Source organism: Ochotona curzoniae, unplaced genomic scaffold (assembly GCF_017591425.1).
Source record: "Ochotona curzoniae isolate NIBS_2020 unplaced genomic scaffold, NIBS_Ocur_1.0 contig_1, whole genome shotgun sequence".
NCBI lineage: Eukaryota > Metazoa > Chordata > Mammalia > Lagomorpha > Ochotonidae > Ochotona > Ochotona curzoniae.
The window spans coordinates 29,174,255-29,189,422 of NW_024464918.1; the positions used below are offsets into that span (position 1 = coordinate 29,174,255).

At 45.8% G+C, this 15,168-nt stretch overlaps 2 protein-coding genes across 2 annotated transcripts in view; both read left to right on the forward strand.

Moving 5' to 3' along the window:
- Positions 1–1,254: 1,254 nt before the first annotated feature.
- LOC121153652 lies at positions 1,255–2,226 on the forward strand. Its single transcript, XM_040976324.1, has one exon. It carries the CDS (start codon positions 1,255–1,257, stop codon positions 2,224–2,226), a length of 972 nt encoding a protein of 323 aa, XP_040832258.1.
- Positions 2,227–13,868: 11,642 nt separating this feature from the next.
- LOC121153657 (synuclein alpha interacting protein) overlaps positions 13,869–15,168 on the forward strand; it is a 60,743-nt gene continuing 59,443 nt past the window's right edge. Inside the window, exon 1 of the mRNA XM_040976336.1 lies at positions 13,869–13,925. Within this exon, the coding sequence (XP_040832270.1) occupies positions 13,869–13,925 (57 nt within the window). The remainder of the gene's footprint in view (positions 13,926–15,168) is intronic.

Here is a 15,168-nt window from a genome sequence, read left to right on the forward strand (position 1 = left end):
CAGTGTGAAGTCACTGAGCACAGAGAGCTGGGCAGTTGTTGGCCTTTGCTCAAGTCCATATGGAACTGGCTGCATTCCACCACTTGGGACAGGCTTCGACAGAATAACATAGAATGACTGACAACAAGATCTAAAAGGAATATAGAAAAGTAGTCATGAGTCAAACAACACTATTTTGGTTAATCACAGCCACCATAGTGGCCCCATGAGACAGTATCGCCTAGTGACACTGCAGCCCTCTGCGTTTGTGTTAGTGCACTCTGTGAGGTCTGTATTAACATGGAATCACCTGATAATCTGTTTCTCAATTCATGCCCCCACCATTAATCAATGCATTACTAAAGTTTATCCCCAGAATAGATTATTATGGTACACTTGACACACAGGATTCATCCAGAAAGTGAGTTCACTGCAGACCAGTGGAGAGTGTCTTTCAATGCCCATTTTGTATTCTGTCCACTCGCATTGAGGTGAGAATTCTTCCTAGTCCTTCATCACTTCCTGTTGCTGAGTGTTTCTGTAGCCAGTGGTTGAGGCGTGACTGGACGTGATGTCTGTGTTCATGGTGGAGTCTCTTCTTTCCCTTTCCCTGTCTCCACATGCTCCTTCTCCTGCTCCTTTTTCTGTTCCTTCCACTGCTTCCTACAGAGGTATTTCCTTTCATCTTCCTTTGAGTGCCTCCCAAGCCAATGAAGTCATCAGGATAGATAAGAGTGTCTCTGCTTCGAGAATCTAGATGAACCTTCAGCTCTCATCACTCTCTATTGTGTTATCTCCCTTCATCTGATCGTTTTTTATTTTCATTATTGTTCGGACGCCTGCTGCTTTAATTTTTTTCCCTTTGAGTATAGTGGCGATAATTTTTCTGGTCACCTTTTCTTTGCTTCCATATATTTAGTGTCATCCTCTTGAAATCTGTGATGTATTATATCTAGGAAATTGCATTACCACACTATAAATACTTTTCTGGGAACCTTTAATTAAGAGCTGTTGCCCAGAGCTTTGTCGTCTTGCTTAGCTCCCCGGAGGTGAGCCCACAAAATCCTCCTGGGAAAGTTCTATTTCCAGCATCACACGTTGGAGCCAGCTGGTAGGATTCAGTTACACATCGCTCCAGCCATCGCCAGTACCACTTTAGGGTGCTGCTAACACAGTGGATTATTTTTTTGGTAGATCCATGTCTTCTTAAACTTCTGCCAAACGTCAAATGACTTAAACCAAAGAGAACAGAGTGTTTGAGGTGTGGCATTGGCCATGAAACCCTCCGCGGACATGCTTGAACTCATCGCCTGTAGTGTTTTGGTCCTTGTGAGCTGTGTGGGGAACACATGTTTATTTTACACCACCAGGAAGTGCATCACTGGACGTGTACAGGCATCTTTTCTTGTCATTTTTAGTCTTGCGTCTGTTAACCTTATTAAAAACTTGGTGGTGAACGTCATAAAGATTGTTTACTCTTCAGGGATCGCATTGGATTCAGCTGGCTGCAAAGTTCTGCACTTCACAGCAGCCCTGACAACCTCACTGGCCATCTGGTTCATGTTACACTTGGCGATGCTCTACCACCGGAAGCTTTACCAGATTGTCCACCCCTCGAGTGAGGCTGCAAGCCCGGACCAGCAGGAGCACTCCCTGAAGCTGGTGTCTGCACTCTGGTTGGCTGGGGTGACCATATACATCCCACTGGTGGTTTATACCAGCAAAGCAGCGAGCTCGAATGCAGGAAATGGTACGGACTCCTTGTCCACGCACAGGGTTTACATGGATTGCCTGATAGACTTTGGAAACAGGCAGGTAGAATTTTACTATGGGAAGATATTTTTAGTTCTGATTGATGTTCTTCCTTTAGCTGTCTTAGTCTTTGTCTGTTTCTGGATGTCTTTGCTCCTTTCAGAGAGAAGGAAGATGACATATGGTGACATCTGGATTGGAGATGATGATTCAGAAGTTGAAATCCTTAGAGGAGCCAAGTTCAGTATTTTATTAATGTTGCTGATCACTCCACTTTGGATTTCTCACTTTATCTTAGTCTATTTCTTGAAAGACTTGGCAACGTGTGTCTTGACTCCAGCTGTTCTCTCAGTCCTCTCTTCAGGCTTCTCTGCTCTCAGTCCTTTCCTGCTTATGCTGGTAAATTACAAAATGAAGTTGGTGTCCTTCTGTGATGCCAAAAAGGCAAAGCCCATGCCTCCGCCTGCAGATGTTGTTGTTTCTCCGTATGCTTAGAGGCAGAGAGCTGCGTGTTCATCAGGAGCCTTGTGTTTGGAGGGCACGGCTGAGGTGTCTGTAACCCTCACCGGCAGACTGTTTCTGACAGGTCCTCTAGAAAATGGACTCCTCTCCAGAAACTGACCTCGGAGGGAAGCCTTGCAAGAAACAGAAACATGAAGTCAGTTCTTGGAAGTTGAATAAGAATAGCCATTGTGGCCCGTGTGATGTAGGACAATGCCAAGATGTCTAAAGTAACTCAGCAGTGATCACGGCCTGGAAATGAACTCAGCATAAACAAGATGTGAAGTATGTGTTCTGTGCAAGGTTCAAAAGCTGCATATAATTGGCACCGAAGATAACATTTCCTTGCTGAATCCCTAAAGGTACTCGGGAATATTGCCCACTCATATTCGTGAGATGCCCCCCGACCCGTGTTGGAATTGTATTAGGGAATATGTAGTCTCTCATTTTGCATCTTGGATGCTAATATCTCCTCGAAGATGGAAGCGAATTTTGATCACTGCTCTCATGTTACCCTCAGTGTCTTTAGTAAATTAGGGTTAGATAGAATCATTGCCTTGAGTTAATATATTATGAACTCGTGCTCTGCATGCACATAAATGATTGCTATGAATATTTTGTTCATTATCCTTGCTTATTTTTCTGAATATATTTCAGAATTTAATCTTTTCTTCAGGAGGTATAAAGAACTTTCATGCTTGGTTAGCAAGTTGGTACATTTATAAATCAGAAGAATTTATAAAATCAATCAATCCTCAATTGATTTCTAGGTTTAAAGTCAATCAAAATATTCACATTAGGAGTCTAATTAAAAATATATGGCCAACTTTTTTGCTTCACTGTCAGTGCAACCATTTGGACTGCTTTAGAAGCAATGGATAATTGTTGTAAATATTAATGCACGTATTTGTGTAAGCATTAACTCTTCAGCTAATTCTTACTGAGAGTTTTTTCCATTTTCCTTCTGTATTAATGGAGCCAGAGTTTATTACAATGTAGTTCAAGAGTGATGTCCACCAGTTGGGATTTCTGCTGTAAAAAGGCTGCATTGAAAATTATAAATCTGTACCTCGTTAACAAGAGACAGAAAACATTTCAGAAGCCACAGAGAAAGGAAATTTTAAAGCAACCAAGGCTCCAATTCTTTAGGATTGTACAGGCTAGTGTGTGTCCCATGTATAACACAGGGGATTGAAAGAATATACATGTATATACAGAGAAAGAGAGAACAAGAAAGCAATACTAGGCTTCTGAGATTTCTGGGTGGTCTTCATGGGAAATGCTTAGCCGAGTCCACTGAGGCAGTTTAATCAGAAGGGCACTAGCCATGGATCCTGGGTAATGAATTTAACATCTGGGGAGATGGAGGATGTGGGGAAGAGGTCACTGTGTTTTAATTAAATACAGATGTAGGCAGAGCTGGGAATAGCCACTGATCTTAGATAGTGGTTCTCTGATGCAGTTCTGAGACCAACAGCATCCATATTACCTGGAAACCTGTTGGGAATGCAGAATCTGGAGCCTCGTGCCAGATTGTTGAATCAGAAACTCTGGGAATTGGCTCCAGCAATCTGCTTTAATAAGCCTTATGCATAATTTGTGTGCATGGTAACGTTTGGGAACCCATATCTAGGGTTCCTCCAAAGTTTAATCCTCACAAGTGCTCACAAGGAAGCCAAGATCACTGACTCAGGATGTGGTCTTCATTGCTCCCCAGACATCTCACTGTCATGTCTGCTCCTCTTATGTAGGGTCAGAATGTCCATTCATGTCCCAGAAATTCACAGTAATAGCTGCTAAACAAGTCCATTGTCAGAATAAACAATCTTTGTGAAATCAAGCATACAGCATCACCACTTCAGGTGTGCCAATAATTTAGTTCTTGGATTAGGTTTGGATGGTTTCCTGTACATGACTGAATGAGGATCCAGTTCCCAGATTAGTCTACAGCTCATTTCCAGAAGCCAGTGGGAGAAGCAGTTGGCTTAAACTATGTTCAACTTCCCAGCACTAGGAATGTTTCCGTTTTCTTCCCCAATACTTTGTTTTATTTGTTTGGACCTCCTGAGGTCATAATTTTGTCCTTGTGGAATTGATCAGTTGTAATCTACAACAGAGAATAAATTGTATGCTCACTGAGTGAACCAGAGTGTCTGTTCTCTTTGTAAACTTATTTTCACTTAGACTCCCTTTCTCTTTCTTCTCTCCCATAGTGGCCATATTTCATCCAAGTTACTGGTGGGATCAGGGGAAGGGATGAAAGAAGACAAGGCGGGTTCAGTAGTAATGGTCCCTGTAGCTCCGTGCAGAAGGATCTGGCTGGGTCAGGACTGTGTAGGGCCCAGCTGGGGCTTGAAGGGTTGTTTACCACCACAGCCACTCGGGATCCTTGGGTTGTACGGGCTCTCTGCCCTTTGCTGCCTTCCTTTGCAGGGCCCCTCCTTGTTTCTCTGTGATCCATTTCTTGCTGAGCTGGCTTTGATCTCCCAAAGCACCCATCCCAGTGAAGCCCACTCAGGTGTCTTGATTACAGTCTTTTCTGAGACTCACTCCCTGGACGGTCCCTTGGAGAGAGCTACCCTTGAAGTCAGGTCCTCATCTTCAGAGTCTTCGAGAAAAAACTTTTCCTAGTTCTGTACGTCCTTGGCTACACTGCCTCCACCTTGCTTTCACAGGCTGTTTTGGCTCACAAGCCCTGTTCAAAGGTGAGACCCAGAACTAAACGGTGTATGTCTTCCTTGTGTGTGTGTGTGCATATGTGTGTGCTTTCTTGTATGTATTTTCTGTGTGTATATGTGTTTGTGTCTTTCCTGTATTACCCTCCTTTATCTTAGACTCGCAGGTCTTGTGAGTATGGGTTCTCTTCTTCCATAAGCAGCTTGAATGGTAAATGCATTTTGAATTCTACACATGCATAGAGATGGTTATTTAAAGTTACAAAAAAGTTGAATACATCTACTCTAGGTTAAAAAATCTTGAGCTCTTCCCAAAGTCTACAGTGCTAGAGCAAGGAAGTTTGTCTCAGTATTTGGATTTTAGGAACTGAAATGACCCCCAAATCATTTGGAAGAATTTTAAACTGTGAATTCCACCTTAAAACTTCCAGAGACCTGGATATGATCCCAACTTCCAGTGTGAAGTTTCCTGTGCAGTGCTGTCTTCTTGCCTTTTTTTTTTTTTGTCTTCTTGCCTTTTAAGATCCAGCATGCAGGAGAATAGAGAATGGTCATAATGCATTTTTTTGAAGATGAACTAAAGTTAACCCTCTATGGAAAGTGATGTTTTTTGTATACTAGATCAGGAGAACCCGTGGATACAATGTGCTAAAAACACAGAGGCCTACAGACCTATACTATGTACAGAGTATACATGCTGTAATGATGATGATCTTCTCTGCCATTTCTCTTTTAAAAATTTACTTATGTTTATTTAATGGAAAGGCAAAGAAAGAAAAAAATGTATAGAAATCTTCCATCTGCAGATTCATTCCACAGTTGACCATAATAGCTGGGACTGGGGTAGACCAAAACCAAGATCCTGGAAATTCCATTCAGGTCTCCTTCTTGGGTGACAGGAACTTGAGTTCTGCAGCCTTGCAAGGTGCATCAACAGGAAGCTAAGCAGGCAGCACTCAAACATCAGATGCAGCTGTCCCAAGCAGCAATTTAAGCCATTGTGCCAAGTGCCCACCGCCATTTCTGTTTAGACTCCGCTGAATAAAAGAATTTGTTTGGGTTAATGGTTTGTGAACACTCATTACAATACAACTCAGAGATAAGCACATCCAAGGAATCCCGGGCTTAGCTGCTCTACAGCAGTCTGGGCTGAATTGGAAGAGTTTGGGCCATTTAGCAAGAAGTGATTTGCTGACTTTTACTCCACTGAGTAGATCCTAACCTTGGCCAGAATATTTCTGAGTTTCTGTCTGTCAATTAGCAAGTATATGATTGCAAGGCATAAATCACTCTGTACCCCTCCCTTTTTCCTTCTCAGAATTGTAATGGATAAATTCATATGAAAAACATTGAAGATGATTAGAAAATATAAAATGCTTGACACAATGCAGTATTCCTTGACCACTACAGTTTTGGCAAGTTAAGTAGCAGAGAAAGACTCCAACCAGAAGCCTGTGTGTATATGTGTATGTATGAGAAAATTTAAAAACCTCCTTGAGGTTTCTAGTATCGAATTGAAAAAAATTAATATAAAGATTAATTTGTGTATTTGAAAGGCATGGTTACAGAGAAACATGAAGAAATGAAGAGATATTCCATCTGCTGGTTCACATCCCAGAGGGCCAGGTGTGAGACATTGCTGCCTCCCCAGGTGCATTAGCAGGGAGCTGATTCTGAAGTGGGGCAGCCAGGACTTGAACATGTCCTTATGCAGCATGCAGATCTCTCAGACGGCAGCTTAACCTGCAGTGCCCTACGGTCACATCCCTTCCACCCTCCCCCAAGCACACACTCAAAGGACATTCTAATGAATTTTCTATCTGGGTCTTGGTGAGGCAAAATGAGCAAACCCGTCTCAGCAGGAGCCCTGTCGGTGGGCCCTGCACAGAACTTCCTTGAGGTCTCACTGTGGGAGTCCCCTCCACACATCAGAGAGGAAATGCTTTGTGTCCTCTCCTTTGTGAGTGAGAGTACCCACAGGGTGCTACATCCAAGCCTGTTGTATGACGTCAGACACTCCACATGTATGTTACCAAACATGCCAGAAACGTGGATTACACTTTGGGTTTGCAAGTATCTGCTGTGGGTCTCCCCATGCCCTGTTATTCAAACTTCAATCCCCCCTTTCAAAAGCAAGAACGCAGCAGTTGGTGTACCCACATTGCCCACCGTTCTGCAAATCCCACCTCAAACTCTCACCACCAGGCCTTTGCACCTGCTTCCTTCCCTGTTTTGTTTATTCCTCGCTCCTCCTCCCTCCTGCAGCTCCCAGCCTCAGCAGATTTCCCTGTCTCCAAGGTCCAGATTAAGTGTCTGGGGCCCCTGTGCATGCATTTCCCAGATAACCCCCCTCTGTTGTGGTGGCTGTCGTCTTAGCATGGCCCATGCTGCTGTGCAGAATACCCAGCTTGGACACCCGAATGTTCCATAAGAGAGGAGTGGTGAGAATCCACAGGCCAGTGCTTCCCCCTTTCTTCCTCACATATATTGCTGGGCTCTCCTTCGGTCTCCTTTTTGTGCAACAGAAATGTCCTTCCTGTATCCCTTTTCTGTGTCAAGATGCATTTAGTAACTGCCATGCTCTGGCCTCTACTGAATCAACAATGAGTGAAGGAAACTAAATCCAGCATTTGGGATGAGTATCTTCCTGGCCAGGAAAGCTACTGAGCCAAATGGGGACAGCATTTCCACTTCGCCCTTTCAGCACAGCATTGGTAATTTTTTTTTTAGTCTGTTGCACTGGAGAAAGTAAGGCCAGGGTTTGTATGAAGGCTTTCACATTGGAAATTTATCCCAGGGCAAAATTTGGTAGGCACACGCGTTTCTGTGTGTGTGTCTGTGTGTGTGTGTAGGGAGTGACTGTAATTTTGAATGTTTGTGGGTACAGAGGAAAGACACGGTGTTGCAAATGGACTGACATGACCTCATCAGCAAATGCAGTCTTCATCCATTGTGACAAGACCGCCTTATTTTTAATTATCAGGTCTTGTGGTGACTGGTAACCGTAGCGATGGTGACTTTGGCAGTGGAAGTCTGTGTAATGTGAGCCTTCAGAATGAGCCCTTGCTGACTCCCTGTAAAACAGAGTGAGGCAATACATTTTAACAAGAATTTCAGTGGAGTAATTTATGTGATATGTAGCTGGAGTCGCAAACCAGTGAGCCCTTTATGAGCCAAGCACACCAGAAAGCGTGCATTAAAATGAACATGGTTGCTCCAACTATTGTGGGCCATTGCACACTTCTGCCAGCAAGTTTTTGGAAATCTTCATTCGGAATGATTTTCAAACATCAGTTTTCAAGTCATAGCATAAACAAAGCAAAACAAAAACAAAAACAAAACAGAAAAGCAAAATATTATCACCTGAAGGTGGGGAGGTGGCCACTTTGTGACTTCTTTGTGTAGTTGTTGTGACCCAACTTGAGTCTGCCCTTTGATTTCTTTCCAGTGGACCCTTTCCTTGAGGGAAGCTGTTGGGCCAAGAATGAGGTCAGGAGAAGGTAACTGGGTGATCCCTGAGGGGTTTGAGCCTGACACCTGCATTTCAGTAGGCATTCGAGAGGCCCCTGCAGTTTATGAGCCTGCCAGCTGGGAAAGTCCCACAGACCTCTTGTGTGTATTGATGTTTTTGTGTGGAAACTGTGAGGAAGTATTTGAGTTCGGCTTCTCCCCATGTCTAGGGCACATCCAGAGAAGGGACCAAGGAGTCAACCCTGGCACCTGCCCAGCACAGCAATTCCCTGGCCTTTTGTCCCCAGTGTCCTGATAGCTTTTTTCCTTACCCTCCTCTCAGTTTACCTACCCATACTGGGAGAACCACAGCATAGAAAAATATTCCCTTGACCTCTCTGCTCCCCACACCTTGCACGCCATGCATTTTAACCCTTCCCCCTTCACCCCTCAAAAAAAAACACTTATTTACACACAACACCCCTGCCAACATGAATAATAAGTAGACATTGCCAACACTAGTGAAGAGAAACTCAGTTGAAATGAGAGTAGGAAGGATCCAGTCAGTTCATCCTCAGGGTGGACAGATTGAGGGCACGTGGGCTCTGATACAAAACAAAGCCCATGGGAGAGACCTGAGACCAGAGACCAAGGACTACAGCCTCTGGGGTCATGACTCAGTGGGAAGTTGCAGGACTCACTGAGCCCTGACTGGCAGCTGTGGGCCTGCTGCGGTGCACAGCAGAAAAACTCCCTCAGGAGGTTGGGTGCGCCTGCTAGGAGCCTGGAGGCTGTCTTCCCCCGGGCACTGCCCACTCCCATGGGCTCTAGTAGGCCAGCCCTCTGGCCTCCCTGCCACTGCCTGGGGCCAGGCTATAGATGGCTTCAGGCCTGTTCCTGGGCTTACCCTTGGCACAACTTCCTTCCTCCCCTCTGGTCATAGCTGTGGAGTGGCACCATGTAAATTCTCACCAGTCACAGCAAAGCCAAGGCCCTTCCTTCCTGCAGTTGTAAAGTGAGGGAAACATAATCCCCACCTCATAACATTTTACTGTGTTTGTGAAGGGTTTCTCTTTTTCTTACTAAGAGGTAAAAGGAGACTGTGGGAGCACCGAACTGTGACATGTTGGTAGTGCATGTGCAGGAAACTTTATTTTGTTGCTGTTGTGGATTGAAAATGATCTTTGGATATAGAGTCAATCTGAGAATATGGATGCAGTCAGTGTTTTGGCAGGAGGTTCCACTATAAGTGGGGTAGTGGCCTTGGTGCTTCCTGCAAAGCACAGAATCCCTTTTGAGGTTCAGCTTCGTAAATGCTCACTGTCCTGAGATGAGCGCAGCGACCTGGCCTGGGTCTTGCAGCCGAGTAAGAGATCCTGCTGCCATCTCCAGCTGGTCATTGCCCTAAGGAGAGAAGGCCTGTGTTGTCAGAGCTGTGGGTATTTTTTAAAATGAAGTAGAATTTTATGTGACCTTATTCCAAGCCTACAGGATGGCAATGGATTTGGTGTTTGGAGCCTGCTGCCAGAACCAGACTGGGCTCATGGGCCTTCCCTGCAGGCTCCTTGGAGCTGCTGGACAGCCTCATTCCACACGTGACTTAGCAGGAGATGCAGAAGAGGCCAGAGGAAAGCTTGGGCTCCTGCTCACATCTGGTTCAGTCCAACTTCATCTCTTCCTGTCTCCTGCTGAGTCCTCCACGCCTAGGGGTTCCAGGGCAAGAAGGCAGCATCAGTGGCAGCTCCGTGCTTGCCTTGGGGGGCAGGGTTGGTGAGGCTTCTGCCAGGCTCCAGCAAGACTCAACTCTCTCCACGTGGCTCCTTCCAAGGAGTGCACTGAAGCCGGACAGAAGGAAGGGTGCCTAGGCAGAGCCATGGAGGCCCCCTCGCAAGGGAAGGGAACATGCACTTGCCTTACTCTGGGAAGGGTCATGCAACCCACTGGCACACGTGTGAGCTCTGTCACAGCCTCTGTGACTGCTGTGATCTGTGTGCCCCAGCCTGCAAAGAACTGCACCCTCCTGGCCCCATTCACATGGCAGGCCAGCCTGCTGTACCATCATTTGTGTCATTGTGGGCCATGTTCCACTGGAGAGGCCACACCCCAGTGGGCACTGCTTGATTTTCTCTTGTCAGAGTTGCTCCACCAGTTTCCATGGTCTTGTATTTGTTGGCTTAGTTCATCTGTGTTCGTACCAGGGATCTGGGAAAGAATCACAGAAAATGTGTCTTCTGTCTTTCCCACAAGCTTGCTGAAGTCACCTTGTGCTTTATTTTGGTATTTTTCACGTATTTAGAGACTCCCCGGGCTGTCCGTTGTCTGCTTGCTGCTTGGTTTCCTCACGTTTCCATGTTCCCTGTGCTGTGTCACAGCCTGGCACCCAGCATCTTTTCTGTTAAGCTCCAAGGCCATGGGGACGGGTTCTGGGGCGAGCAGCATATCATCAAAGATCAGGAAGGAGTTGCAATAGTGTGCTCACTGCCAAGCTGGAAGCCAGAAGGGTTAGGTGGTCTCAGAATCTACCAGGAAGGACAAGGAAGTTCTTGAAAATAACTCTCAACTAGCAATACCTGTGTTTTCCTCTGATATACCCTATGAGGATTCACAAGAAAGAGATGAATACTTGCATCCAATAATTTGAGAACTCAGGTTTAGATTTCTGTAAATAATATAATCTTTTGTTTTAAATATTGTTCAGCAACACACATAGATTTAATTTTAACTTTTGTTTGAAAGAAAGAATTACAGAGAGAAAGAGCATCCTTCCATCTACTGGTTGGTTCCCGTATGGCCACAATCTCCAGAGCTGGGCTGATCCAGAGCCAAGAGCCTGGAGCTTCTTCAGAGTTTCCCATGTGGGTTCAGGAGCCCAAGGACTTGGGCCATCTTTCTGATGCCTTCCCAGGTGCATTAGCAGACAGCAGGATAGGAAGTGGAGCAGCTAGGACCATTAAGGGACACCAGGACCACAGGTGGAGGCTTCACTTACTGTATCAGCTCACCAGCCTCTAGAAGAGCTCTTACACTGATTTCATTCTTCTTATTTGAAAGGCAGCGAGACAGAGACAGAGGCAGAGTTAGTCATTGACAGAGTTGCCATCCTCTGGTTCACTGTCTCAGTGCCTCCAGTAGCCAGGACTAAGCCTGGCTGAAGCCACAAGCCAGGAACTCAACCAGATTCCTGTGCGGCTAGCAAGAACCGATGTATCTGAACCAGCACTGGCTGCCTCCCAGGGTGAACCTCCGCAGGAAGCTGAAATCGCAAGCAGAACTGAGATTTCAACTAGGATACAGGTGTTCCACATGGCCTCTTTCTTTTTTCCTTTAAGATTTATTTTATTTTTATTGGAAAGTCAGCTGTATAGAGAGAAGGAAAAACAGAGAAAGATCTTCTGTCTGCTGGTTTACTCCCTGAGTAGCCGCAATGGCCAGACATGAGTGGATCCAAAGCCAGGAGCCAGGAATTTCCTCCAGGTCTCCCATGAGGGTACAGGGTCCCAAGGTCTTGGGCCATCCTTTACTGCTTTCCCAGGCGACAAGCAGGAAGCTGGGTGGGAAGTGGAGCACCTGGGACACAAACTGGTACCCATATGGGATCCTGATGGATTCAAGTCAAGGATTTAGCCACTAGTGTTAGATTTTAAATGCACTTAAAGTTCCTTAAGTTCTTACATTGTCATATGCAGCGAATTCTCACAGCTAAGTCCTCTTTCTACGATTAGTTTACCATGAGCCAAAACACCAGACATGATGAGATATTAGGAGGGGTAGGAACGGGAGCGAGGGTGGGAGAGGGGAACAGGAAGGGACACGTCTCCTGCCATGGTGGCAGGATGGGGGCTGGCAGGGCAAGGGAAAGGGGCAGGTTGGAGGGGATGGGGAGAGCCAGAAGAGAAGGGAAGGAGAAGGGAGGGGCTGTGTGGACTGTGTGCTGGCCCCAGGGACTGGGGACTGAGATTATTTGAGCCACAGGTAGATGTGTGGAGCCTAGGTGGAGGGACCAGAGATTAGGGAGTGGGCTTCTCAGATAAGGTACCAGGTTACATCTGATTGGTGGATAACCTGAATGGCAAGAATTTTGTGAGCTGTGGAGAAGGGGAAGCAGGAAGTGGTACAGGGTCTAAGATGGGAGGTTGGAATCACTCCTCACAGCTAGGTTATTGCATTGGGCCCTCAAGTGGCTTCTTAACCACTGTGCCAAATGCCTGTCGCTTAGAAGAACTTCTGCTCTTTGCTCTGACTAGATTGGAAGTAGCATCCTAATCCTTTCCTGGGTAGATTCTACTGTGATTAAAATAGTGTGTAACTGCCTATGAGTTTGGGAAGGGAGGGAGAGAACGTGGAAAACTAAGATGAGTTTCAGGTATGAGATGATTTAAAAAAAATTGTTATTTAGTTCCACTAAAGTGATACCTTCAGAATAATTTCCTTATAAAATATAGGTGAATCTACATTCCTGCCCTTTATTGAAGAGTCTGTTTTACCAGTGTGGTGGAACTTTCCCTTTGTAATAACAAGTTTCATGCTGTTCCCCAGCACTCTTGGGTTAGAACACCAGAGAAGGGTGAATTACTTGAGATCTCAGGTCTGGCTGTTCAGGACAACTCTTACAGGAAAGGCAAGTGGTAGGAGATGGAATCTTCTCTTGACAGTCTGAGAGTCTTCTCAGGGTGCAAATAGGAGCTGGATTTCTGTACTTGGCTTCTGTGGGAGTGGCTGGCACTGCCAGAGGTGATGCTGATCAGAAACAGGAAGACACATGGGTGGTGGTGGATCCTACCGTGACAAATGTGCAGGAGTGCTGCAGGCAGTCCTGGGACAAGTGCTGACAGAGGATGCTCTGAGGCCTGCATCAGGTCACTCTGGCAATCAGGCAGAGCTGTCTGAAGCAGAGGGACACCACAGTAACTCCATGGTTTAAATTGGACCTAGATCATTTTCCTTTCTTTTGCTTGGAGGGTGATCTGGAAGCTGTATAATATTCTAAAATATGCATTACTCTGAATTTGTTGCTGTCTGTTTTGTGCTCATATTAATACCGTGGGGTTCCAGTATTCATGTGCTCACAGGAAATATCTGAATGTGGTTTTCTTGAAATGGTCAGGCTGGCTCCCCATCTCCCAAGTCCCTGCTCTCGCCCAGGGTGTGGTGGCAGCTGGGTTTGGACTGGAGTGAGTCCCAGTAGCCACCAAGGGGGTAGGGGGAGGGTGGACTTCTGACCAAGTTACAGCTCTAGCAAGGACAGAGGGCCACAAATCAAGTAAAGGCTGTGCGGGTGCTCACTGCGAAGCCAGCCAGGGCCACAGAGATGCCATGCTCACTGCGCCTGGAGAGCCAGGCTGGAGCACTGATAAGGGAAAGTGGGCTGCAACGCAGGACCAGCATCTGTCATCCTTCCTGCTCTGTGTAATACTGTGGGTTGTGAGATGGCTGACGTTTTTTTTTTCTGCCTTTGTTTTGCCCAGGAATTTTTAAGTATCTGAGCATACTCAAAATGTGCAAGAAAGAATAATGGAAGCCCCTGAATACCTTGATTTGGATGAAATTGACTTCAGTGATGACATATCTGTAAGTATTACTGTGTGTATGCAGTGTTTTCAAACTGCTCTGCCTTTCACATCATGAACTACTTTGTAGCAGTCTGTATGTATTTGACACTTCAAGCATGTTTAGAAACTGACAGCAGGACTTAACAGCAGCACGGGCATTTGATATTAGGGGATAGGATACTGGTTGAGATGAAAATGCCTAGGTTGGATACCCAGCTCTGGCTCCCGACTTTAGCTTCAGGCTAATGCAGACACTAGGAGGTGATTGTCATGGCTCAGGTAATTGAGTCCCTGCTGCCCATGTGGCCGCATGGGAGGCCTGGATTGAGTCCCCACCTGGTGAGTGCAGACATATGTGGCCTGGTGATTAAATCCTAGCCTTGTGCTGGGATTTCATATGATCACCAGTTCATGTCCCGGCTGCTTCTCCTCCCTTCCAGCTCCCTGCTTGTGGCCTGGGAAGGCAACAGGGGATGGTCCAAGACCTTGGGACCCTGCACCCACATGGGAGACCCAGAGGAAGTCTCTGGCTCTTGGCCTCAGATGGGCTCATCTCTGGCCATTGGGACCACTTGGGGAGTAAACCAGCAGATGAAGGATCTTTCTCTCCTTCTCTGTACAACTGCCTTTCCAATAAAAATAAAGTAAATCTGCAGATCCATCCAAGAGCTGAATTAATGGGACTCTATTTTGTGAAACTTGGAATGAGGTTTTTTTTGGTGCCACTTAACCCATTTTTTGGTTTCAAAGCAATTTTTGTTAGTTCCTTTCAGGATCAATGTGAAGAACACTAGGTCCTTCAGCATCTGCCTGTCTCTCTCTCTCTCTTGCCTTGAACTTGACTTGAAAGTACCCAGAATGTGGCTTCCATGTTCAGACTCCGGAAGGTGTTTTTCATTTGATGAGGGAAGAGCAAGGCAAGTGGCTGATAGGATGGGGACACAGGTAGTAAGGAAGGTGGCAAGGAAAGGAGAACCTGTGTTAAGATCGGGTGTTGAGCTTTTATAACAAACTTATGTTTCAAGAGCAAAGACTTGGGCCGCAGCCAGCCTGAGCCCCTGCTTTGCTCTCTGGTCTTTATGTGGCAGGTGTTTTGGGAAATGTGAACTTCACCTCTCTGAGATACCCATATCATTTTTAAAGTTGTTTTTTTGAGACTTGAGTGAAATAACATACATGAAACACTTAGCTTGGCACTCACAGAGTTGCTCTTAGACATGGTAGCTTCTGTTATTATTTCAATGAATAATACAATAATATTT

Bases quoted from the DNA above. Each gene is read 5' to 3' on its own strand.
- LOC121153652 (XM_040976324.1), top strand. From the start codon at position 1,255: ATGAAACCCTCCGCGGACATGCTTGAACTCATCGCCTGTAGTGTTTTG.